This window comes from Theobroma cacao, chromosome 6 (assembly GCF_000208745.1).
Source record: "Theobroma cacao cultivar B97-61/B2 chromosome 6, Criollo_cocoa_genome_V2, whole genome shotgun sequence".
NCBI classification, from domain to species: domain Eukaryota; kingdom Viridiplantae; phylum Streptophyta; class Magnoliopsida; order Malvales; family Malvaceae; genus Theobroma; species Theobroma cacao.
This window is the reverse complement of record NC_030855.1, coordinates 117,823-140,246: the sequence shown is the minus strand read 5'-3', so window position 1 is coordinate 140,246 and position 22,424 is coordinate 117,823. Positions and strand designations below refer to the sequence as shown.

Sequence of the window (22,424 nt, the reverse complement as noted above, 5' to 3'; positions counted from 1 at the left end):
TAAGCAAAACTTGGAAAGGCATAATAATTTCTCCCAAAGTTAGAATAAATCTATTAAAATAAGAAGACTTTCCCCAACAAGTTTTAAGTTGTTTTTAATTCACTAGGGACAGCATGGATTGAATAACCTTTATCTTTACATGATCAAAATATATGCCTTTTTTATGAACTACAAAACTCAAGAATTTCCCAATTGTTACTCCAAATGCACATTTCAAAGGATTCATGTGAAGATTGTACTTTCTAAACCATTCAAACACTCTTTTTCAAGTCTTCAAGGTGATTAGAAGCCTTTTTGGACTTCACCATTATATCATCTACATAATCTTCCATACAATCACGCATCATGTCATGGAAGACAACTATCATGGCATGTTGGTAGGCTGCAGTCGTATTTTTTAATTCAAATGGCATTATAATGTAGTAAAAATTACCAAATGGAGTTTTGAAAGCTATATTCTTTGCATCTTTATGCCACCTTTATTTGATTGTATCCACTAAACCCATCCATAAAGGAGAACATTGCATGACCAGCTGTAGCATCCACTAAATGTCAACATTATGAAGAAAAAAGTCATTTTTTAGGCATGCTTTGTTCAAATCTTTGAAATCTACACATACCCAAATTATTTCATTCTTTTTCTTCATAAGAATTACATTTGTTAGCCAAGTAAGATAATGTACAGGTTTGATGAATCCAACCTTAAGAAATTTATTAATCTCTTTTTTTATCTATCTCTCTATCTCATGGTGAAATACAAAAGCATGTTGCTTCACTGACTTACTTTGCTGAAAAATGTGTAACTCGTGAGTAATGAGATTCTCATCTAGTCCAAGCATATGCTCATAAGCCCAAGTAAGCATATCTTGGAATTCTCTCAACAACTCAATTAGTGCAACTCTTTACTTATCAAAAAGGTTCTTGCTTATGAAACATGGTTTAGTCGTCTCTTATTATTTTGCCATATTTACTCCCTCGAACTCATCACCCTAAGGCTTAGGTTGATCTTGGAGTTACTCTTTTACGGGGTAATACTTCCTATACTTCTTCTTTCTCTGTTTAGGGTTTAAGGTTTATTTTATTTATTTATTTTTAATTATTTAATTGTTAAATTAATAACACTTTTTTTTCAAGTACATTTGAAAGCTCCAAAAAAAATTAAGAAAGTCAAAAAATTCAAAAAAAAAGAAGGGTAGGCCACGACTCCTACTAGAGGAGGTTGCGGCCTTTCGAACTTAAAATGACTCCAGCCGCTGCTTACTAAGCCTCAAGCCGCAACCCCTCAAAAAAAAAAAAGAAAGCCATCAGGGTCGTGGCCCAACGACTTGCTAAAGCGCGGGCCATTGCGCTCCCATAACTAGGCCATGCCTTTGCCGGTTTCCTCACCGTGGTCCATAAATGGGCAGCCCATTAACAATAACCCCCCCCCCCCCCCCAATTGTTGCTAGCCCACTACCCATATATACCCTCTAAATAAAAATCAACCCTCACCTATAATGTGGGCTGCCAACAATGGGCAGCCCACTATACCATAATCCCCCCATGGGCTACCAACAATAAGCAGCCCTTCCCTCCCATATAAAACCCCCTATTAATATGGGCTCCCAACAAATGGTATTCCATTTACCAATAAAACCCCCCTCTTTTCTTTTCAGTTATTTTTATTTTTTTTATTTCTTTGCATAAATCTTTATTTATTTTCTTTTTGTAGTAAAAAAAACATTCCTCTTAGAAGTGAGAATGAAGAAGACGATAATAAGGAAGAGAAGGATTAGAGCTTCTTCATATTCATCTAACCATCAGGAGAGTATTCTTTACGTTTCCTTTATTTTTTCTAACATTGAGGACAATGTTTAATTTAAGTTTTAGGGGATGAATTTATTTTTCTGACGGTAAATATTCTATGAAAGTTTTAGATTTAGATTTTATTTGCTTGTTTATCTAGATTTATAAATAATTTAGGATTAGTTGGTAAATGAATTTATTACTTGTTTGAATCTTAGGAGTCTAGAGTAAAGTTGTGCCAATTTTTTTGATTATTTCCCTATCTAATGATGATAACTAGTTGTCTTGGATTCTTAGCTTTTGGTGAATAAGGTCTTTGTTTGGATTCATGCTAAATTTTGTTGTTAAGTATCATTGTTAGGATGTGATTTCCATAATTTTGAGCACTATATCTTTTACTTTAAATTATTATGAGTATCTAGAAAAGATTTATATTGATATGAACTTTAGATTATGTCATGAATTCTAGAATTTGCTTGATTTTCTCTCGAGGCAAAATCCTAAGCAATAATTAGTTAGGGAGATGATTTAGGCCATCTTTGGACCGTTTAAGTTTAAAAAGCCAACCTTATTAAATCTTTATCCCTAGCATGCCCTTTTGAGCTTAATTTCCCTTTTCTTTGTTTAACTACATAATAATTTAGCTAGCCTTAAAATAAAATTTTCAATTTTGCAACCCTCACTCCCTCACTCCTAAGCATGTATATTGTTTTAGGAAATTTAAATTGAGCTAAATGTTGAAAAAGGTGGAAAGGTGATGTTAATGTGAAAAAAAAAGTTCAAAATATGAAAAGTAACCACTACCTACAATACAAAGAAATAAGTTTGGGGGTGTGAAATTGTGAAAAAAAATGTTGAAAAAAAAAGAAAAAAAGTTTAAACATGGAAGAAAAGGTGTACTAGGAGGAGAATAGAGATCTATATATAGGTCATAGAATAGTTATGTGCTTAGGGTGATTTGAGCCACATTATTAGCTTTTATCCTACCTTGACCATAGCCATACATTAGAAGCTTATTAAAGTCCTATTGATCCTTAGCTTAGTGTTAGTCTACATTAGTTGAGAAAAGGATGAAAAGTAAACCTATGAAATTTAGTACTAATTTGAAATTGTGTTGTCATAAACTCATCCAGATATCATGATATTCTTGGTAAAAGATTTCACACACACACGAAAATCCATTCAAGAATGTACTTGCATTGGAATTGGAACATGAATTTAAATAAAGCCTATATTTTTCCTTAAGGTAATGATTGATAGACATACTTTTGAGGAAATTGTAAGGAATCATTGAGCTAGTGCACTTTGTCTCTAGTAGTAGTAGTAGTAATAATAGTAGTAACTATATTTATTTTAGTTTTCATTAACTGAATTTGATTTTCGTAAGTTAGTTTCTTTTCTATATTTTACTCGAGGACTAGCAAAATATTAAGTTTGAGGGAGTGATAACTATATGATATAGACTTATTTGGGCTTAATTTTGATAGTAATTTAGCTTAGTTCTTGTAGTAATCAATAAAAATTAGTAGGTTTTATTTAAATTATTTTAGGTGAGTCAATCTAATTTTAGTTAAGTTTATGCTTAATTTGGTGTTAATGTGATTAAGATAGGTTGTTGTTGATTTTATTGTGCTTTTGTAGGTGTTTGATGAAAAAAGAATTTTAGTAGAAGAAGGAGAGCAATTTCAAGGTGCATATTTGCACTGCACATGTTTCGGTATTTCGGCCATAACTCTCAAATGAAGTGATTATTGGACCATTGGAAAGATAAGAGAAAAAGATACAACTTTTATATTTACCACTCTACCCAGTTCGTCTTGGAAGGTGGTCAAAAATCATGTCGAAGTTGAAGCACTGTAATAGTCCTAGAGCAATTACCATTTCTGTTAATTAATTGGGCAAGGCTACGGCCCACATAGTCTGATGACGAAATCTCAACTGAAAAATTGACTTCTTTTTTCACCAAACTTGGCCTAACTTTAAAGCCTTATAAAAACAAATTTCACGAGAGAACAAAACACCAAATTAACAGCTGAGAGTCAAGCCACAAAATCATTGAAGCTAAGAAGAATTTGAAGGATCCAAGAAGATTTAGAGATCAAGAATACAATTCTTGGGTTTTTCTATCTTTTTGTTATTCTCTTATTTTTTTGGTTTTGTTTTTAATGTTTAAATTTTATTTGATGACGATGTGAGACTTAAAAGGGAACTAAACAATTAATCTAAGATTATGATTGAACTCAATATGTAGTCTGATTTATTTATCTCTCTTTTACTTATGTTTGATGGATTTAAGTTGTTTATTTTATTTTGTTTTTAATGCTTCTAATTACCTAATCACCAATTAGATTGAATTGGAAACCTAAGTTAAACCATGACAAAGAAGATTTAGGTAGACCTCGAATAAAATAGCGTATGATTGAATGCACTTAGTTGATTAGGTGGTTTGATTTGCATATATGGTAGATATACAACTATAAGTCATACGTAGCTTGAATTAGAGTACGAACTTAATGAATCTTTCTTCAATTTAATTTGCATAGACATAGAGTAAATTAATTAAGAGAGGTATTTTTATGAGAAACTCGACAGAGGTTTGTAAATAATTTAGGACTCTAGATTAGTAACTTAATCAATTAAACTAAGTTAAGAAAAAAAGATACAATAATCAGATGAAGTATTGAAGGATATCATAATCTTATGTTTGGTAGTTAAGTGAGTTTTGTAAACCAAATTTATTATTTAATTTTAATTTCAGTTTATTAGTTTTAATTTTTCTTTTAAATAATTTTAAATTTAATTATTTGGATAAGATTAAGGTGTTACAATTTTAGTAGTTAACAGTAAGAATTAATTCAATTCTCTATAGGATCGACACTCTACTCATCACTATAGTATTTTTACGATACATATACTTGTGTGGGTAGAAAATTGAACAACAATAATGCTTTCCACGTAAAGGGGCTTATTATGATGAGGATGAGGTGTACACATCTCTGCTTCTGTAAACACAATAGCATTCTGATATGTGCCAGCCATCTTCCCCATAAGTCATCCTATTAAGTTACACTCTTTACACTATTCTCCAACTATATGAACTAGTAATATAGTCGCTTTTTTCCTTACTTCTTTTAAAACCCAAACTAGTCAAAGAAATGCCTGAAGCTAGGTGTCTTCATGAGTGAGTTAGTAATCGAAGAAGTAACCACAGTAGCTTCACTTGTATTATTGAACTGAGTGTTTGAAAAAAAAAGGTCATCATGGTGAGTGTGAATTATTGCGCTTACTTGCCCTCGAGGATTTGGATGAATGGGAAGTGGGTTATTTTGGACTCTATTATTTTTAATCAATACCTCTCCTACTTGCACTCATCGATGGAACATTCTTCGAAGGTTTCTATATCCAACAAGTGGATGACCAACTTCTCGATGATAATCACAATACCTTAGGTTGGCCTTCTCTTCCGCTATTGGTGGTCATGGAGTGTAAACTAAATTTATCTATCTATCCTTGACCCATTATTGGAGAAAAGCTCTCACTTTATCTAGAGGTCTTGAGAATGGTCGAGAAGAGTCATTCTCCTCATCTGGCCTTCTCCTTGGGACTTCCTCACTAAGACCTAAATTTGCTCAAACTAAACCCCTTCTTTCTCTACCTCCTGCTTAGATGGCATTCACTATTGGGAATTCCTTCTACCAAAATTAGTGAGTCCTTTTTGTCTAAGAACCTTATTATTGGTCCTTCATGGAACTTCCACCAAGTTAGCAAAGGTTGGAAGAGGTAGATTCTCCAAGTGTAGCCTATAGTCATCAAACATCCCATGAATGCACACCTTTACCAACTCTTTCTCATCATTAGATTCTGGTATGTCCAACACCTTCTCTCTAAAGCGCTAAATGTACTCTATGAGGTCCTCTCTGGACTTTTGAAACTCTCTTTCAAAATCAACAAGAGTAACTTTCTCTTAAATAAAGAAGATTTTTTCCCTAAACATCCTACACATCATATTCCAAGACTAAACAAAACCAAGGATGAGGTTAAGATACCACGTTAGCCTTTTCAGTGAGAGACTTGGAGAACTCCTTCAACTTCAAGTCATTATCCAATCCAGCAACTCCAAGAGTCTATAAATTTCATGACATGTTTCTGTGCATCTCTAGTCTTTCCATTGAATTGTTTGAACTTGGGTCTAGTATAGTCCTTTAGGTATGATTTTACAACTACACTAGCCAAGTAAGGCAACTTGAGATCAAACTTAGAAAAATTCAAGCTCTTGTTCTTTTGATCCAACAGCCTTTAAAGCTCTTCCATTATCACAAATCCCTAGGTAAAAGTAGGTGGGATTACTGCAATAGAAGTAGTAGCTAGTGTAACTACAGTAATAAAGTTGGTTGGATTAGGGTTTGCAGCAATTACTGTATCAGTTGCACTTTCTCCATTTCCTCTATTCCCTTCAGTGTTTGTAACTAAATTAGTGACTCTGTCAAGTGCACTCTCATTAAGGTGCACAGGTTGGGTTTGAGAAGTGGTGGCAATAGAGGATGCAAGTTGAGATGTAGTCTTCATCATCCTCCTATTATTGTCCTTCAATGTCTCCATCTTCTCTTGAGAAGCTTGGATCATTCTCATCAAATCTTGAATATAAAAGAGAACACGTGCATCTTAGATGTTAGTGGAATCGATAACACAAAGTTATGGCAGTAAGAGTTTTACTTAATGCAATCACTCCTCCCTAGTAGAGTCACAAAAATGTAAAAAGGGTTCTTATGATAAAGAGAGGAAGCATTACAAACAAGTAAAAGATATATCGAAGGTAGCATAAAGGAAAATCAGAGCAATTTTTGAAGTATTGAGTGTCGTATTAGGCTACAAGAACAAGAAGAGAATAAGTAAATGAAAATAACCCGTAAATTCTGTTACTCATTCCAGGTTGCTTTCACAGCTATTCGTATGAAATGGTTATTTCGCGTGAAGTAGTGTTTCACTTATTCTAATTGTTTTGTGTGAAGTATAACTTCACTTGTTCTAATTGTTTTGCTTAAAGTAAAGCTTCACTTGTAATAATTGTTCTTATTATTCTTTATACAATGTTACATGGTAAAATAATTCTTTAAAAATAAGTATTAATCAAAATCAACTATTTACATCATATTTCTTCAAAGAGAGCTTTGAGCGTTTACCATTGACTGGATAGTCACGGTTTGCAACCCAAACCAGGGTGCAATTATCACTATAGCATGGTTTGTTGAACCATATGGCAAAGCAATAAGCGTTCTAGCCAATGGGGTGAAACCCAAGTTCCATCTGATGAAGTTAAAACATGTTTCCGTGGACAGTGATGAGCTGTCACCTAGATTATCCGAGCATGAAGATGAAAACCGACAGCAACGGGTCAAAGATAAAAAGAGTATGGGAAGTGGCCTGGTGTATCCGAGTAGAAGTAAATTCTACCCACCCAAGGCAAGGGTTACCTAAATTAGTCAAGGTTAACAAATAAATTGATCTACGATCCAGTTTGATCAGGAAACCAGGATTTAAACAAAAAGGATGATTAAACGCGAGAGGATGTAGCCGCTATTTTTTGTCAAAGTTTTTGAAACAAGGATGCGAGTGACATTGATGGAAGAATTGCAGGTACCGGCCATTATAGAATGTGATGGCAAACGGAAGCCGCCGCCCTACCCCACAAATTAAAACCGCTTATCGATTACATAATCATCGTATTTAATAAGATTCCAATTTGGTTTCTCTTTTTGGATATATACTATAGGGTATCTGGAATATGATTATGATTATTGCGTTGCATCCTCAAACTGAACCAGTTCAGAGTAAAGCGGAGAGGTCAGCCAGTGAGAGGAAGAGAATAAAAGATATCACGTAAAAAGTTGAATCTAAGCCAAAAGAAAGAAAAAATAAAACGAAGAAAAAAAAAGGAGCTGTGGAGGGAACTGCAATCTTTGTGGCCTAAAATCTCAAACAAAGCCCATTTCTGCCTCATACTGTACATAACCAAGAAACTGATTATTTATTTTACATACTCAACCTTTTTCCAATACATATCAATATAACTGCCAAAGTTCTTACCCAAAAAAAAAAAAACTAGAAGCAAAGTCTAAACTTTGCCTGACTTAATACCCCTTTATGTTCTCACCATCTTTAACAAAAATAGGAACAACAGACCACTGGTTCAACTTTCTTAATGAATCACATATATGATGCTGAAACTTCAAAGTTTCTAAGCATTAAATGATCCACTTTATTGATCATTGAAATAATATTAAAAGTATCATTCCCAAGAGAAAACCTCTCTTAATGGTGGGAAAACAAATCATCTCCAAACACTAGATAAATTTCTGTTCTTTTCTTATGTGCTAATTTGGAACTGCAGGCAGTTACAAGCATGGTTGAGAGATATAAGTGTTCTGCTAGCAGTTTGAAGTGTTGTGCTTATCATAATTGACCTTACAAGGTTACAAGCTCCCAATCCTCTTTCGACATATCAAGAAATTCAACAACACCATCTTCAAACATGACCTGCAACAATATACATGCACTCACATATGAGCATGATACGTTATTAATAAAAAAAAAAAGACAAGAATTTCTTACCGAGTGCTTATTTGAATACTTGTCAAATCGTTTAATAATCCCAAAGGACCTGGAAAATTTGAGTCAGGAGAATGAAATATAAAACAATAAGTATAAACAGATACTATCAGGATCAGGACCTATGACACTTAACTACAGAAAAAGAACCAAGAAATGAAAAACGATTATATGCAACACAAGCAATTCAGCCAGAATACTTCATGATACAGTCAAAGAAGCAATCTACAACCCTATTACTACCAGAAAGGAGCAAATTAAAGGAAAAAGACAATTACTGAGTTTTGTTTTTAATCAACACACTGCACTAACAAGAGGCTATATCAAAATCTTGAAGAACTGGTCCAGGTATTTTAGAACCATGCCGAAATCCCTAGTGCATCTTACATGAAGAACAATGTTGAACAAAAACATAGGAAATCAAATTGATAAAGCAATGAGTAAATAATTAATATAACTATCCAAACATATGGGGGAAATGTTAACTTTTAATGTAAGAAAAAGACAAAAAGTACCATAAATAAAAAGAGAAGAAAGAGTGAGTACAAAAACATCCAGTAAGAATCAACCAACCAAAAATCTTCAAATATACAAGTTGCAAATATTTGACTTTCATTACTATTTATTCATTTTGATAACCCTAAACCAGTGAGGAACTACTTTCCTAAGAAAAACAATTGAGAACACATTGCAGATGCTTCATACATTTGCTGCCCACAAGCATTTAAAATACCTAAATCTAACTCAAGATAAAAAACAGTAAAATAAAAGCCCTAGAAAAAAGAAATCATTCATAAGTACCTGTCATTTATCGAACGAGATATTTTTATCACTTCACCAATGCAACATCGAGAGTGTATCTGTCGTCGATTATGAGCATGCCGAGAACTTCCTGAAATTAAGTTCCAGCTTCAAACATTTGATCCACTTGAATTTACACATTTACTATAAAAACAAGATAAAGGACAATTAACTTACCAACAGGCAAACCTCCATTCTGGTTTACCTAATAAACAAATATTGAACTATTAGTTCAAGTTTTCACCAAAATCTACAATATACATATCATAGACAAAAATGTAAGAAAGTAATAATGTTGCTGAAATGTTGAGTGGCAATTGAATATCACAGAGTTTGTACATGTATATAGCATGGACATGAAAAGCAAAAAATTACAAAGATATTATGGAGGGACAGAGGGAAGGAGTGAACAGACAAGGGAAAAAACCTTCCAAGTTTATTTTGGAAATGCAGAGCTCTGGCTCAACTATCAATTTATCAACTTATAGAAACTCCAGGAAATGATACTGCCATTGTTAAAAAAGAAATATATGCCAACTTTTTGAAAAATTTAAGACAATTAAATAGCCTAAGCCAGACTCCAATCCAGAACTAGAATTATGGAATGGACTTTAAACTAAGTGATTCAAGCAGCCTTTTATTACATACATCTTTTCCAGATAGCACAGCCTTCAATTTCGGAGAGGACACTGCCACCTGGCATGCTACTAGCTTTAATGCAGCATCTGATGACATCTTTGGCTTGCTAGGTTTGACCCCCAACTTTTGCCTGCAGCCAGCAGCACCACAGTGACAATCTTGATCTGCACCAAATTGAACAAACCTGCTAAATTTGTTAGATTGTACTAAGGATAAAAGTTTTAAAGGAACCAATACCAGTGGCTTCAGCATTTCATATGGCAAAGGCTCAATTGAAAACATCAGTTTTCATTAGCAACATACAAAACATGCCACAAACATAATTTTTTGCGTATATTACGAAGTCACACAAGTACTCATACTGATAATCATAGGTCAGATGCTCGCCCTTTTTTATGTCCCGCATCGCAAATATGCCAATCCTTGTTTCACCATCAATAATCCTAAGAAAGGTATAATAAAAAAAAATGTGTAAGATAAGCATATCAGTTAATATTAACTCAAGTACAATAACAAGAGTAGGTAGAGAACCATTTCTGCATCTCAGTATTGGGGCAGCAACTATGGTTTATATATCTGGATTTGTTCCCCTTGTATGTGGCATCAATTACCATATCACGATTGATTTCACATAAGTAGAAGTTCGTTTCTCCACGATGCTTCATGTTCCAAAGCCTCTCCTCACATGTTTTGTCGTCAATAACTACATTGAGAAAAGATTATTCGAAATTTAGCAAGCATATCAAAAAGGATGCTACAGAGAATAGGGATATCAACTTCAGTGGAGAGGGCAACAGTTCTGTACCTTCCCCCACGTATTCTATTACAAACTCTCCATGCTTAATATCTTCATCTGCCACAATGCCCGCCCCACATTTCTCGGTCTACAAGTATTCCCTTGTTTAACTTCACATTTCAAGCATCCATACAACTAAAAACCATGAAAAGTGAATGGTATCTAACAAAATGCACAATTTGTCTTTTGGAACATGGACACAAGAAAGAGACATCTTCTGAAACACTTATAAAAAAACAAAAAGAATAATCTAAAATAGCAGGATCCAAAATGAGGAAAACAAAAATGAGGTCAACAGAATCTTTTCAGAAGAATAATCAAATTTACAGGGCGGGGGATCAAACTTTTAACTAAAACTTTCATTTCAACAACTCTGTTAAGGAAAAAGGATTGTTTGCAACCTTAGCTCTTATTTGCAAGGCATCAATATTACTTTTACAGTTCCTTTGTACTTTCTTAACTGAATTGCTCTTTTGTCTATATTTCTACAGATGCTAAAGGGTTTCAACACTTGCAATAAAGAAAAGTCTGTTACTCCCTTTAGACGACGGAAAGGACGCTGGTCCGAAGAAGACTTGAACATAACACAGATTTAATCAGGGTAATATGTAGAAAAGTTAAACAACTCTACCTGAACTAATTTCATTTTCTTGACAGGTTGGTGTTGGAATGGCTTGTTGAGGCATAAGCTCCCACAGCTGCAGCCAGAGGAGCAACTAGACAATAGCATCCTGCATGAAGCAATAAAATCACATACACAACTCCATACTGCATGTACAGAGTGAGCACATATGCCAAAATAGAATGCATAACAAATTACCGAATGGCATGTTATGCCTCTACCCACATGACATTCTGTTTGATTTGGCAACTTCAATTAGTTTATCTAAAGCTCCAATAAGCACAGCAATGGATAACAATGACATCATATTTTTTGAATTGTTATTCTTAACAGAAGTCTGAGATAAGTTTATTGAGGTGCTAAACAGCTACAATCATATAAAAACATATACTAGTTAAACCAAATACCAGCCATTCAGATGCCAACTTTATAGTCAAATAAAACAAGATAATCACTATCAAAAAATAACATGTTCAGAAAACAGCTCCAAGATTTACTATTATTAGTTAAGTAGCTCAAAGTTGAAATTAAATTAGACTTAATTGCAAAGAAGCTTTGAACTGCAATGTTTTAATTGAAAGAGTTAAATCAAATTGAAGTAATTTTAATACTAGCATAAAAGTTACTTAAACCTACAAGGGTTAGAATTGCCTACAAATATTGCTTGTGCTACATGTGAGAATAACACAACACACTTGAAAGGCAAGCAAGATAAGAAAAGAGAGAGAAGTGCATTCGGCCTATACCCAAAACCCCAGATTTCGGCACCCTACTCCAAACTCTATGAATTGACAACTTCTTGCCCTCCTTCTCTTTGAGCTTTTGGAATTCCCTTGGGAAGTGTGAAAACCCAATAGCCTTTCACCCTAGCTAGCACTAGTTAATGTTTTGCAAGGCATCCTTGTGGATCACCATTGGAAACTGGAAAATTGAACAGCTTAATGTTTGCAACAACACAAGCTTGGTGCAAAGAAGATTATGATACTCAAGGTATTGTGACCTAGTCATTTTTGACATTAAAGGTTCAAAGGTATAACAATCTTCTTCCTCTTAGTTAGGATTTTCTATCTTAAACAACCAAAGATTGATCTCGCTAATGAGAAGTTTTAAATTTTTGTCACATTTTGTAATAATGAAAACATAACTTTCCTTACACTTCTAATAATAATTTTTTTGGAGCAGTTATCATGTACTGACTTAGTATTTCAGCCAAATTATAACATACCATTCAAGGCTCAAAAGTAAATTCACTTCAATAAATTTAGGATAAATCAAAGTAATATGTGAGCAACCCAAAAAAGTATTAAACTTATTTACACTCTAAAATCTAAAAATTCATCGTATATAATGTAAAGCAACTGCAAATAGGGATCAATCAAGATGAATCTTACCCACAGTGGCAATCTCTACCACACACAGAAGAACCTGGTGATGAAGTGCAAGAACAGAAAATGCCATCATCCTCAAGACGCCTTTTAATCTTCTTTGTGAGGTATATATCTTAATTTGTTAAACCGACAAAATAAAAAACATACAGACAGAAACACTCGAGGCAAATCAAATCTCTTAGCAAACAAAGCAAAAAGAGCAAAATAAAACGATTGTGAGCATTCTTAAACCATTAAGGAAAAAACAAGTAAAAATTATAATGACTGGATTCATAAGCATAAATTATCAAACATGAAATGTGGAGAAAAGCAACAATTACAAACTTATGTGAAGAGGATACTGCGCCTTATAAAGGTGTAGGGCGTAGGCTTCCACTTATTAAACCAATCTGGCAGCTCAAAGTCAACTGGATTTCCAATTTGCTTCAACAACTTACCGAATGCATAGCCAATGTGGCTGCAATCAGAACTCTGATAAATAGGGAAAATCCAATCAGAAAATTCATCATATCTTGACAAAATCTACGCAATATAATAGCCTAAAACCAGATCATTCAAATGTTATAGCATTTCATGATATTTTACAAAAAAAAATATTTTTGAAAAAAGGTCAACCAGAAGTTTAAAGATTAGTACATGTATCAATAGTTATATAAATGAACAAAAATCTCCCTATATATATGGCCATCCAACCTTGATATGGAAAATTTGGGTTTTAGTTGGTATAAGTTAGTACAAGAAAAGGTAAAAGAAAAAACAAATTAAATTACAATGCTGTGAAATTCTCAAAAAGTTAGATACATCAGTAGAAAATATACATAATCACAACATACTAACTACGTCAAACAGAAGAGAAGACAGTAATTAAACATCATAAACCTAGTACAATCCAGTAAAGTGTTCTTAAAAATGACAACTGCCAAAGCACAAAAGTATCGTCAGAAAGCACCCTTGCAATATTCTGAATCCCAAGGATAATTATGAAATAAAAAGATGCTAAAAATTAAAAAATTAAAAATCAGAAATGTAAGAGTGGAAAGTACAAGAAGAAAAATTGAACAAGATTCATCTCTGGGGCCCCTCTTTCGTTATAAGAAAAGTGATAGGCATATCTTCAAAAAGGAAAATATTAGCATCAAGAAACTTACAGTATCAAAGTAGATAAATTTCCTAGCATACGCTTCAAAAGATTAAAAACAAGAAAGGAATAATAATTAAAAAAAGAATAGCCAAAAGTAAATCCATGAATGACCCACAGCAGGCAAAAATATGGAAAGAAACCTTCTTTGTAGCAGGCATGGCCTCCAGTATCTTAACCACAAAGAATATCTGAAAATAACAACATGGAAGTCAGTAATCAAAGGCACAATAAATTAAAAAATAAAAGCTAGATGACTCATCTCGAGAATTTACAATTTCCTACAGACACCTTGTTTTGTCCGGATATAGTTATTACCATTACTACAGTAAATATGTACACTCCTCTAATTAAATTATCTAATTAAACTATCATATTTTTATTTTATTCATTTTAACAATTGCAATTTTAAATCTTTTCAGGCCCAATTAGATTTTAATTTTACATAATGCATGTTCACGCATGAAGTCCAAATGATTGTAACCCAATGAAATTGATTAAAATTACAAACTAATAAAATTATAAATATATAAATATATTAAATTAAAAGAAAAAGTAAGAAAAGGAAAAAGGAAAACAATTTACATGAATGGAGGACAGATCCAATTTGAAACGCTGAATTAGAAGAAGTATAGAGCCCTAATCTTGCTTATCGTTTCACTCAATTTCATGGAAAACAATAAAAAAGCTCTGAAAATCAAAATTAAACAAAAAAGATGGTGATGAGAGCATGGTTTTACCTTCCAAAGCAGGGAAACTCGTGAGAGAGAGGGGACCGGACCAAATGGGAAGCTCGTGAGAGATAGAGGAAGACGGCTGATAAGGGCGAAGAAAGAGAGGAAAGGTAAGGGGCGAGCGGCGCCGGTGAATGCCAAAAAGAAGGGCTGAAATGATGGTTCAGAGAGAAAAGAGTGAAAAGAAGACGGCTGCGATGGGCCGAGAGAGAGAGGAAGAACAAGAAAAAGGAAGACGGAAATGGAAATGGAAGAGGGAAAAGAGTGGCGAGGAACTGAGGAAGGCAAGTGCAACTGGTAGCGCCGGTTGATGTAGAAAAGAGAGAAATTTGGGTTTGGCTTTATTATTACCATATTATCCTGGTACTAAATATAGACAAATATATCTTGGGCCAAGCCAGTTTAGAATTTACTGACCGGTTTTAGCCAGGTGGGAAAGCTGAGATGAATCTTGTGTTTTGCGTTTTTGATGATTTCTCTTGTATTCAGCAATTATTGAAATTCTTTTTTGTGATTTTTCTGATTTGTAGTCTCATCTTGCCCCACCGCTCACACTTGAAAGAATCCGTGAGGTGATTATTTTACTAGAGTTCCTTCCATCATGTAGTTTGTATTCTCTTCATTCACCACTTTCATTTTACTTTATTATAAGTATAGCTATTCCCAGATTCTTTTGACAAATTAATTTTTTGGTGTGGCTATAGCCATAGTGTAAAACTACCAACTAGAGGAGAAGTGAGGGAGGCTTAACTTTGGAAACTTCCAACTATAAAGCTATATGTAGATACTTGATTTTGGCTAATACGTATTATCTAAAGAATTATTTTATAGCATAATATTTTACAGAGAATAATGAAACCAACTATTACAAGTGAATTAATACTTCATATGAAACAACTAGAATAAGTTGAATACTATTTCATGTGGAACAACTAATATAAGTAGAATAACTACTTCGCACAGATGACAGTGACAGTAATTTGGAATAAATGATACAATTTATGAGTTATTTTTATCTTGGGATGTTCCGGAGAGTTTGACTTGGTGGCTTAGATGTGGAGGTAGTTAATAAGTCTATCTCTTAACATTTTCCTGAAGTACAAGTGTTTCTCTCTTTTACCTTATTCTTTTCTACTTGTTTACGTACAACTCTTCTTTATCAGCTTTTACTCGAGAACAAGTCTTATTATATTTTATTACTTCAATAGTCACATAATGAGTTTCTAACCGTTACTCGATATTAACTCTTAACAATGGTTACCTAACATTAAAACTCTCTTTCATAATATCATTCATTACGTGCATTAAAGTCATTTCTTATAATCATCACTTTTTGTGCTATATATAGAACCTTCACAATTCATTTTGGGAACTTTTCACTTTTTGGAGAACTACCTTACTCTCACTCAAAGCTTCTTTCTTGAACCCTCTTAAACATTGTCAACCTATTCTCTTTTTGTTCTGTTCTTATTCTCTTCTACTTGTTATAACACTTAGTACTTCAGGAACTACTCTGATCTTTCTTATCACCACCTCCAGTACATCCCTTACGAATTTGCAACACTTACTCTTCCTATCACAAGAACTTTTTTATATTGATTTTCTCCAAAATGGAATTTTACCAACTAACTTTCAAGATGCAAGACAGCTCAAGAAAAGAGCTCAACGTTTCTTTCTCAAAGGAAATGACTTGTTCAAACTCTCATTTGTAGGAACAACATTAATATGTGTTTCCTCAACATCCATTGTTAGAAAAAGTGCATGCAGATAGTAGCGGAAAACATGAAAGTGGAAGGAAGCTTTATCAAAAGCTTTTGGATCTTTGGTATTATTGGCTTACCATGAAGCGAATGTAGTGAATTATGTAAGGAGGTGTTATCTGTGTCAAATTTATGGGAATGTTATACATGCTCAAGCGGTACAATTTCATAGCATCACTGCTCCATGGCCTTTCCATACTTGGGTGTTTGATTTGATTGAACCTATCAATCCTCTTTTTAAAGGATATACTTAGATATTAGCAGCAACAAAGTACTTTACTAAATGAATGGAAGCTATTTCTTTGAAGAATGCGATTGGTCCAACGGTAGCAAATTTCATCAAGAAAAACATCATTTGTAGGTTTGGCATACCTAGACGTATTCTTTCAGATAATAGTGCTCCATTCATTAATGCCAATGTAAGTGAATTACTTACCTTTTACGATGTGGATCATGTGAAGTCGACTCCTTACTACTTGAAAGGAAATGGTCAAGCTAAAGCTACTAACAAGACTTTACTCAAAGTGCTTAGTAGAATGGTGCATGAAGAACAAAAAATGTGGCATGACGCACTTCTAGTAGCATTATGGGCATATAAGACTTCCAAGAGTGGACCTACGAAGGCAACTCTTTTTTCACTAGTATATGGGACAGAGGTTGTACTACTTGTGAAAATTCTAGTTCCATCTACGAGATTAGTCTTAGACGTTGAACTTGATAATGACACTTTATAAATGTTAAAATTGGAAGCACTAGAGGAAAAAAGAGATAAAGCAAAAAAGAACTTATTAGTCTATTAAATGAGGTTAAGTAGAGCTTATGACAAGCTAGTGAAGAAAAGAAATTTTGAATAAGGTGATCTGGTACTACGTGCAGTTGAGCATATTAAAAGAGGAACCCCAACTTCTAAATTTAGCTCAAAATGGGAAAGGCTATATATTGTTCATAAGATAAATGAGAGCGGATATTGCAAATTGATAATCCGCAAAAGAACGCCATCACTGCTCCAATCAATTTTCAATATATAATATGCAAAATACATTATTTGATTCTTCGTCATCTTGAAAAGCATTACAGCCGTAACTTCACTGCTTTTATATTGGCTGTGTTTCACTATTAATATTTTAGTCACTAGCTTTATTGCTTATATGTTTGTTGCAATTATATGATATTATTGGTCGCAAGTTTTATCACTCATTCTTTGATTGCAATTTATCATTCATGTTTCAGCCATTAGCTTTATTGCTAATAATTTGGCTGTAAATATATTATATTATTGGCCGCAAGCTTTTTTGTTCATCATTGGCCCTAAGTTATTACTCATAAATTGGCCACAATCCTTACACTTATTTATTTAAAAGAATGAATTAATTTCCTTCACGTTAAGTAGAGTTAATCTCCTCTATGAAAAGTTAAGAGTTACCTTTTGGCCATATACGATAATATGAAATGTAAATAAGTATGCAACATGCGTATAACATTATTATTGCTAAGGAAAAAGAAATAGGATATACCAATAGCAAAGTACTGGCTAAAAAAAGAAAAGCAAAAGACTAGCCAATTACATATTCCATAGAGAAAAGTTATTATTGGCAAATACATCTAATTGTTCTCGTACTTCAACTTCACGCTTTTTCAATGAAGCTATCTTCGCTGCAATGTCTTCTAGCTCATTTTTCAAGGAAGATTTGTTGAGAAAAACCTTAGTTTTAAATCTACAATCACTAAGGCACTCAAGCTTGAATCCAACATTACAAGCACCATCGAAATCTCATAACATCTGTTGCAATTCCTCTAGTGAAGTACTCATTAATGGAGCATGGGAAATGGCTAAAACTCTACCCAACACTTCCATCATTAAGCAAATAACATCTACATTCTTTATAAATGAGGTACTCCAAAACTTTCCCTCTATACTGAGAACATGCTTTAAGTATTCCACATATTTTTATGAAACTTGAAAACCATGGAAGTCAACCTTCCTACCACTCTATTCAGTACGTGCTACTTGAGTGCCAAAAGCACTACTGGCATCTCTATGTTCTGACAATAGGGATGAAGAAGCACGAGGTTTAATTGGTATAGCTCTAGCATCATCAATATCAACTTCAACATCATGAATAACCTCAACATTGGGAATAGCTTTAGGGATAACTTCAACAGCAAGAATAGCCTCAATGTCAAGAACAACCTCATCTTGAATTACTTGGAGAGCAAGAATGATTTTAATTTCAAACAAAAAATGGAACAACATCAATTGGAGTAACATAATAATATGTTTATACCTAGTTTATAATGGAGCTCTAAACATGAAAAGGAAATAGAACATACAAATAAATGAAATCAATAAAAAGGTTTGGTTCACCCTCAACTATAGCTACATCAACATCAACAGACTCATCATCAGATTTATCACTACGTTTAAAGTAACATGATTCATCTTCAGTCTCTATTTCAGAGGTTTCTTCCTCTTCAACTGAATTAAGTTATACTCTTGTAGTTGATTCTCCATAAAAAAAACAAATGAAAAAATGAAAAAAAAAATATAGAAGAAGAAACAAAAGACAAACTTACTTTTCGATAGGCATGTTTATCTTTTGTTCGACGAGCAAGAGCATAAAAAGCAGTATCTTCTTCTTCAGTTACATTTTTCTTGTTTTTAAGAGGAATCAAGCATAAGGATACATCAGTGTTACTTACATAAGGAATGTAGAGACAAGTCTTAAGATTAGTTAATGGCACAGTAAAAGGTCTCTCCAATAAGCAAACCATCCAAAAGTGTGGATATTAATTTAATCAAAAGTTGGGACAATACAACACTTAAGTTTATCTAAATTGAGTTGAAGTCCTGCCATGAGAAATGAAGAAACATAAGAAGAAAAATTGATAGATGAATAAGAGTCAAGAGGAGCTGTTGGTCAAATCCAACTTGACGTGCCACTCTATAAAGAGAATACACCTCGACAAAACGAAAGTCTCTATCTTTACCATAACTAGAACTCTTAATCATAAAAGGCAATTAGGAACTATGAACCCATCTACAAAAGTTAATACCTCGTGAGCTCATTTTTTCAAGCTGTAAAAATGGCAATCATAATAAATTTCAAGATCACCAAATCCATTTATAGGCTACACATAAGGTTTGGGATTGAATTCTTTTGTCACATCCATCACTTCAAGAACATTACCCTTCGGTAGTAGATCATGCGACGTCCAAGCTCTATAATTGTTCCTAAATAAAGGGTTATTCATGGAAAAAGATGCATAATGATATACAATAGGCATAGGAGCACAAGCACCAAACATTTCCCATAAGCAGATCTAAATGAAGGAAGCATCTACATAGGTCAAAACTTTATAACGCCTAACTGACTCAACAGTTTTGAGTTGGTACAAGTCTAATCTTTTATATAAAGATCCTAAATACAGTGGAGCAAAAGGAAAACATATTCCCTTGACAATTTTTGTTACTAAAAGAACAACTGTTGAAGAGATACCATCATCTGGACATCTTGGGAGTATGTGTCGTGTCAACTAAAAGATTATTAAAGCCACTAACTCGTGCTCATAGTTTAGGTACTCAAAAGAACCATTTCAATTCTCTTAACATTAAACCTTTTATAAAAAACTCATATCCAATTAGAGAACTATGCAACCTTCAAAGTTTCACTCAAACTCTTGAGTAGATCAAAGAAAAAGTCTCTAATACATACCTCTTCTTCAAAAAGTTTGATAGAGTGAAAATCATGCTTCACCATACAAGGAAGTTCCAAAGAATATACACAACTTCTAGAGTGAAGGTAAATTCCCCCCATGTTGTAATCATAGTATGAGAAAAAGTGCTCCACATGGTAAGAATAACACGCCATACATCCATCCTATTTCTTTGCTTCCTCTTCATTCGTCGTCATTGCATTTTTGCTAGTATTTGGTCACTTTTTCATTGTGGTTTCTTGGGTATTCATAAGATGATATTGGGTTTCTTTAATTTTTTTAATTTTTTTTAATTTTTAAATTACAAATAGTATTTGATTAAAGAAGGTTGGATTGATTATTCAGAAATGGAAAATTGTTCACCACCCAAGATATGGGAATGTTATTGCCGATATGCTCATAAAAAAAAGTGTGGGCAAGACTGAAGATCTACTAATGGTTATGCCTTAATTCTTTCTATGCTGATTTTGTCTTTCATTTATCATGTTACTAAAAGTTCCCTCTGTTTTTTATTATGGTCTCTTTGATGGTGCCTTGGCCCTTTTTTGAAATGAACGGCGCTCTATTCCATCCTTCCTGCTGATGGTGTTTCTATAGGATTTTTTATCTCTGCTTGGCTCAATTTCCTTTTCTTTGCTGTTTTTGTTTTGATTGGTGACTGTGTTTGGCTGTTTTTGGTTACAAGCTTTGTTGCTGGTTTTGATTTTATAGCCATTGTCTTGCTATCATTACTAGGATTTATTTGAAAACTGATTCAGGAGTCTGGGACTATTGCATTGGGTTTGTTGCACAAGTTCCTCCTTTGTTGAGGTAAAGGTCTTTGTTGTCTCCATCCTTTTTTATAGTTTGTTTGGAATTTTTTACTATTTTATTGGTATTGTGCAAAAGTTACATTATATGCTTAAGTTGCTCCATGCATCATATCTGTTTTGTTGCAGGGTTCAATTGGGTGAGTGTCTCAAGACCATTATCCATGCTAATTATTCTGAGCAGTGGCCACGACTTCTGGACTAGGTGAAGCATAACCTGCAAGATCAGCAAGTTTACGGGGCTTTGTTTGTCTTATGAATTCTTGTTAGAAAATATGAGTAAGTATATACCATATTTTTCTATATTTGGCTGAATATTTTTCTTTATTTCGATTTGTCAATTATTATCTTTGTATCAGTGCAATCTTTATTTTTGATGCAAGTTATTTTCTGAAGAGATGGAAAACATTTGTTTAATTTAACTAGGATCTTTCTGTGTCCTTAATGCTTGATTGCAACACATGCAAGCTTCATAAGTGTTGCCCTATATTAATTCAAATAATGACTTGTCGTTTTTCTTAATTTGGTGCACACTCACATTGTTTGTATTATGTCATGAGTTGTTAATTCATTCTCAAAATTTTATCATTCTAGGTTCAAGTCAAAGGAGGAGAAAACTCCAGTTCACCACATTGTTTAATTTTTAAGGTAAATTAATTAATAAGTAAAAAGAAAGAAATATTCCATATGATGAAAATTTCAAGAAAATTTGTAGGATATTTAAAAAAAAAGCTTAAATTGATAAATAATTTAAACTGTAGAAAGGTTAATTTTGAAATGATCACAATGATGAAAATAATACAAAGGAAAATTTATATCATATGTACAAGGTTTTTAAAGTGAGTATATTGTGGATAATTTGTTATGTGATTAAAGTGACACATGACTAGATAGGATTATATGCCAAACCCTTTTGACATTCACTATATTTTGGAATTAATATTTTTTTGTTTTATTTTTTTATAAATGTAGATATTGTCATCAATAAAAGGAAGGCGAGAGGATAAAGAAAGAGCATATGGTAGTCCCTGTTCTTTATTGCAGTAAGGCAAACTAAATAGTAGCTCCCCATTAACTATGTATGTTTAGATGGCTTTATTTTTTGTTAGGAATATCTTTTATGTATTTTATTAAATATTCATCCTTTCCATTTCCCCCTTTTTGTTCCTTGTCTTATAAAGTTTCTATTTTGCATTTCTGACACATGTGCAGTTGAAAGAATATCCCATGAAAAGGGACATAAAGGAAGCAAGGTGTTTATATATGCATAAAAAAGAAAAAAAATTGGAGGAATCACATCATGGGTCTATGTGTCACGACTCGAAACTCTCATCGAGCCCGTGACAACCGCCGCGAAGCCTCGACAGACATTCTTCTCCTGAATGCCTTTCGAGACCTCGCAAGGTTTTTGTACCAGTTTTTTCCATTCCTCTTTATTTCTTCTTTTTTTTTGAATAATAAAATAAAATAAAAATATTAATTAAAATAATCTATTTTAATGTAAAATAATATATATATATATATATATATTTGAAACATCAAAAATTAATTTTCTGCACATAAAAACAAAATAAATTTATACATACTGTAATATAGAAAACTGGAGTATGCAATTTAAATTACAATGACACG

At 33.2% G+C, this 22,424-nt stretch overlaps 2 protein-coding genes across 3 annotated transcripts; one reads left to right on the top strand and one right to left on the bottom strand.

Moving 5' to 3' along the window:
• On the bottom strand, positions 7,758 to 14,857 carry LOC18595038 (histone-lysine N-methyltransferase ASHH3). 2 transcript variants are annotated; one of them, XR_001928558.1, is made up of 13 exons: positions 14,516 to 14,857; positions 13,919 to 13,966; positions 12,979 to 13,108; positions 12,641 to 12,749; positions 11,259 to 11,358; positions 10,637 to 10,715; positions 10,363 to 10,534; positions 10,194 to 10,274; positions 9,841 to 10,015; positions 9,370 to 9,397; positions 9,193 to 9,279; positions 8,395 to 8,443; positions 7,758 to 8,319 (listed from the first exon to the last, which is right to left on the bottom strand). XR_001928558.1 is itself a non-coding variant. In XM_007022782.2 (13 exons), the coding sequence occupies exons 2-13, from the start codon at positions 13,934 to 13,936 to the stop codon at positions 8,248 to 8,250; spliced, it is 1,104 nt and encodes a 367-aa protein (XP_007022844.2). In that variant the 5' UTR covers positions 13,937 to 13,966; positions 14,516 to 14,856; the 3' UTR covers positions 7,758 to 8,247. The 2 variants fall into 2 exon arrangements, 1 of the variants encoding a protein (XP_007022844.2); XM_007022782.2 differs by having other exon boundaries at positions 9,193 to 9,283; positions 14,516 to 14,856.
• Positions 16,557 to 17,003, top strand: LOC108662395. Its single transcript, XM_018122725.1, has one exon. The coding sequence runs from the start codon at positions 16,557 to 16,559 to the stop codon at positions 17,001 to 17,003; it is 447 nt and encodes a 148-aa protein (XP_017978214.1).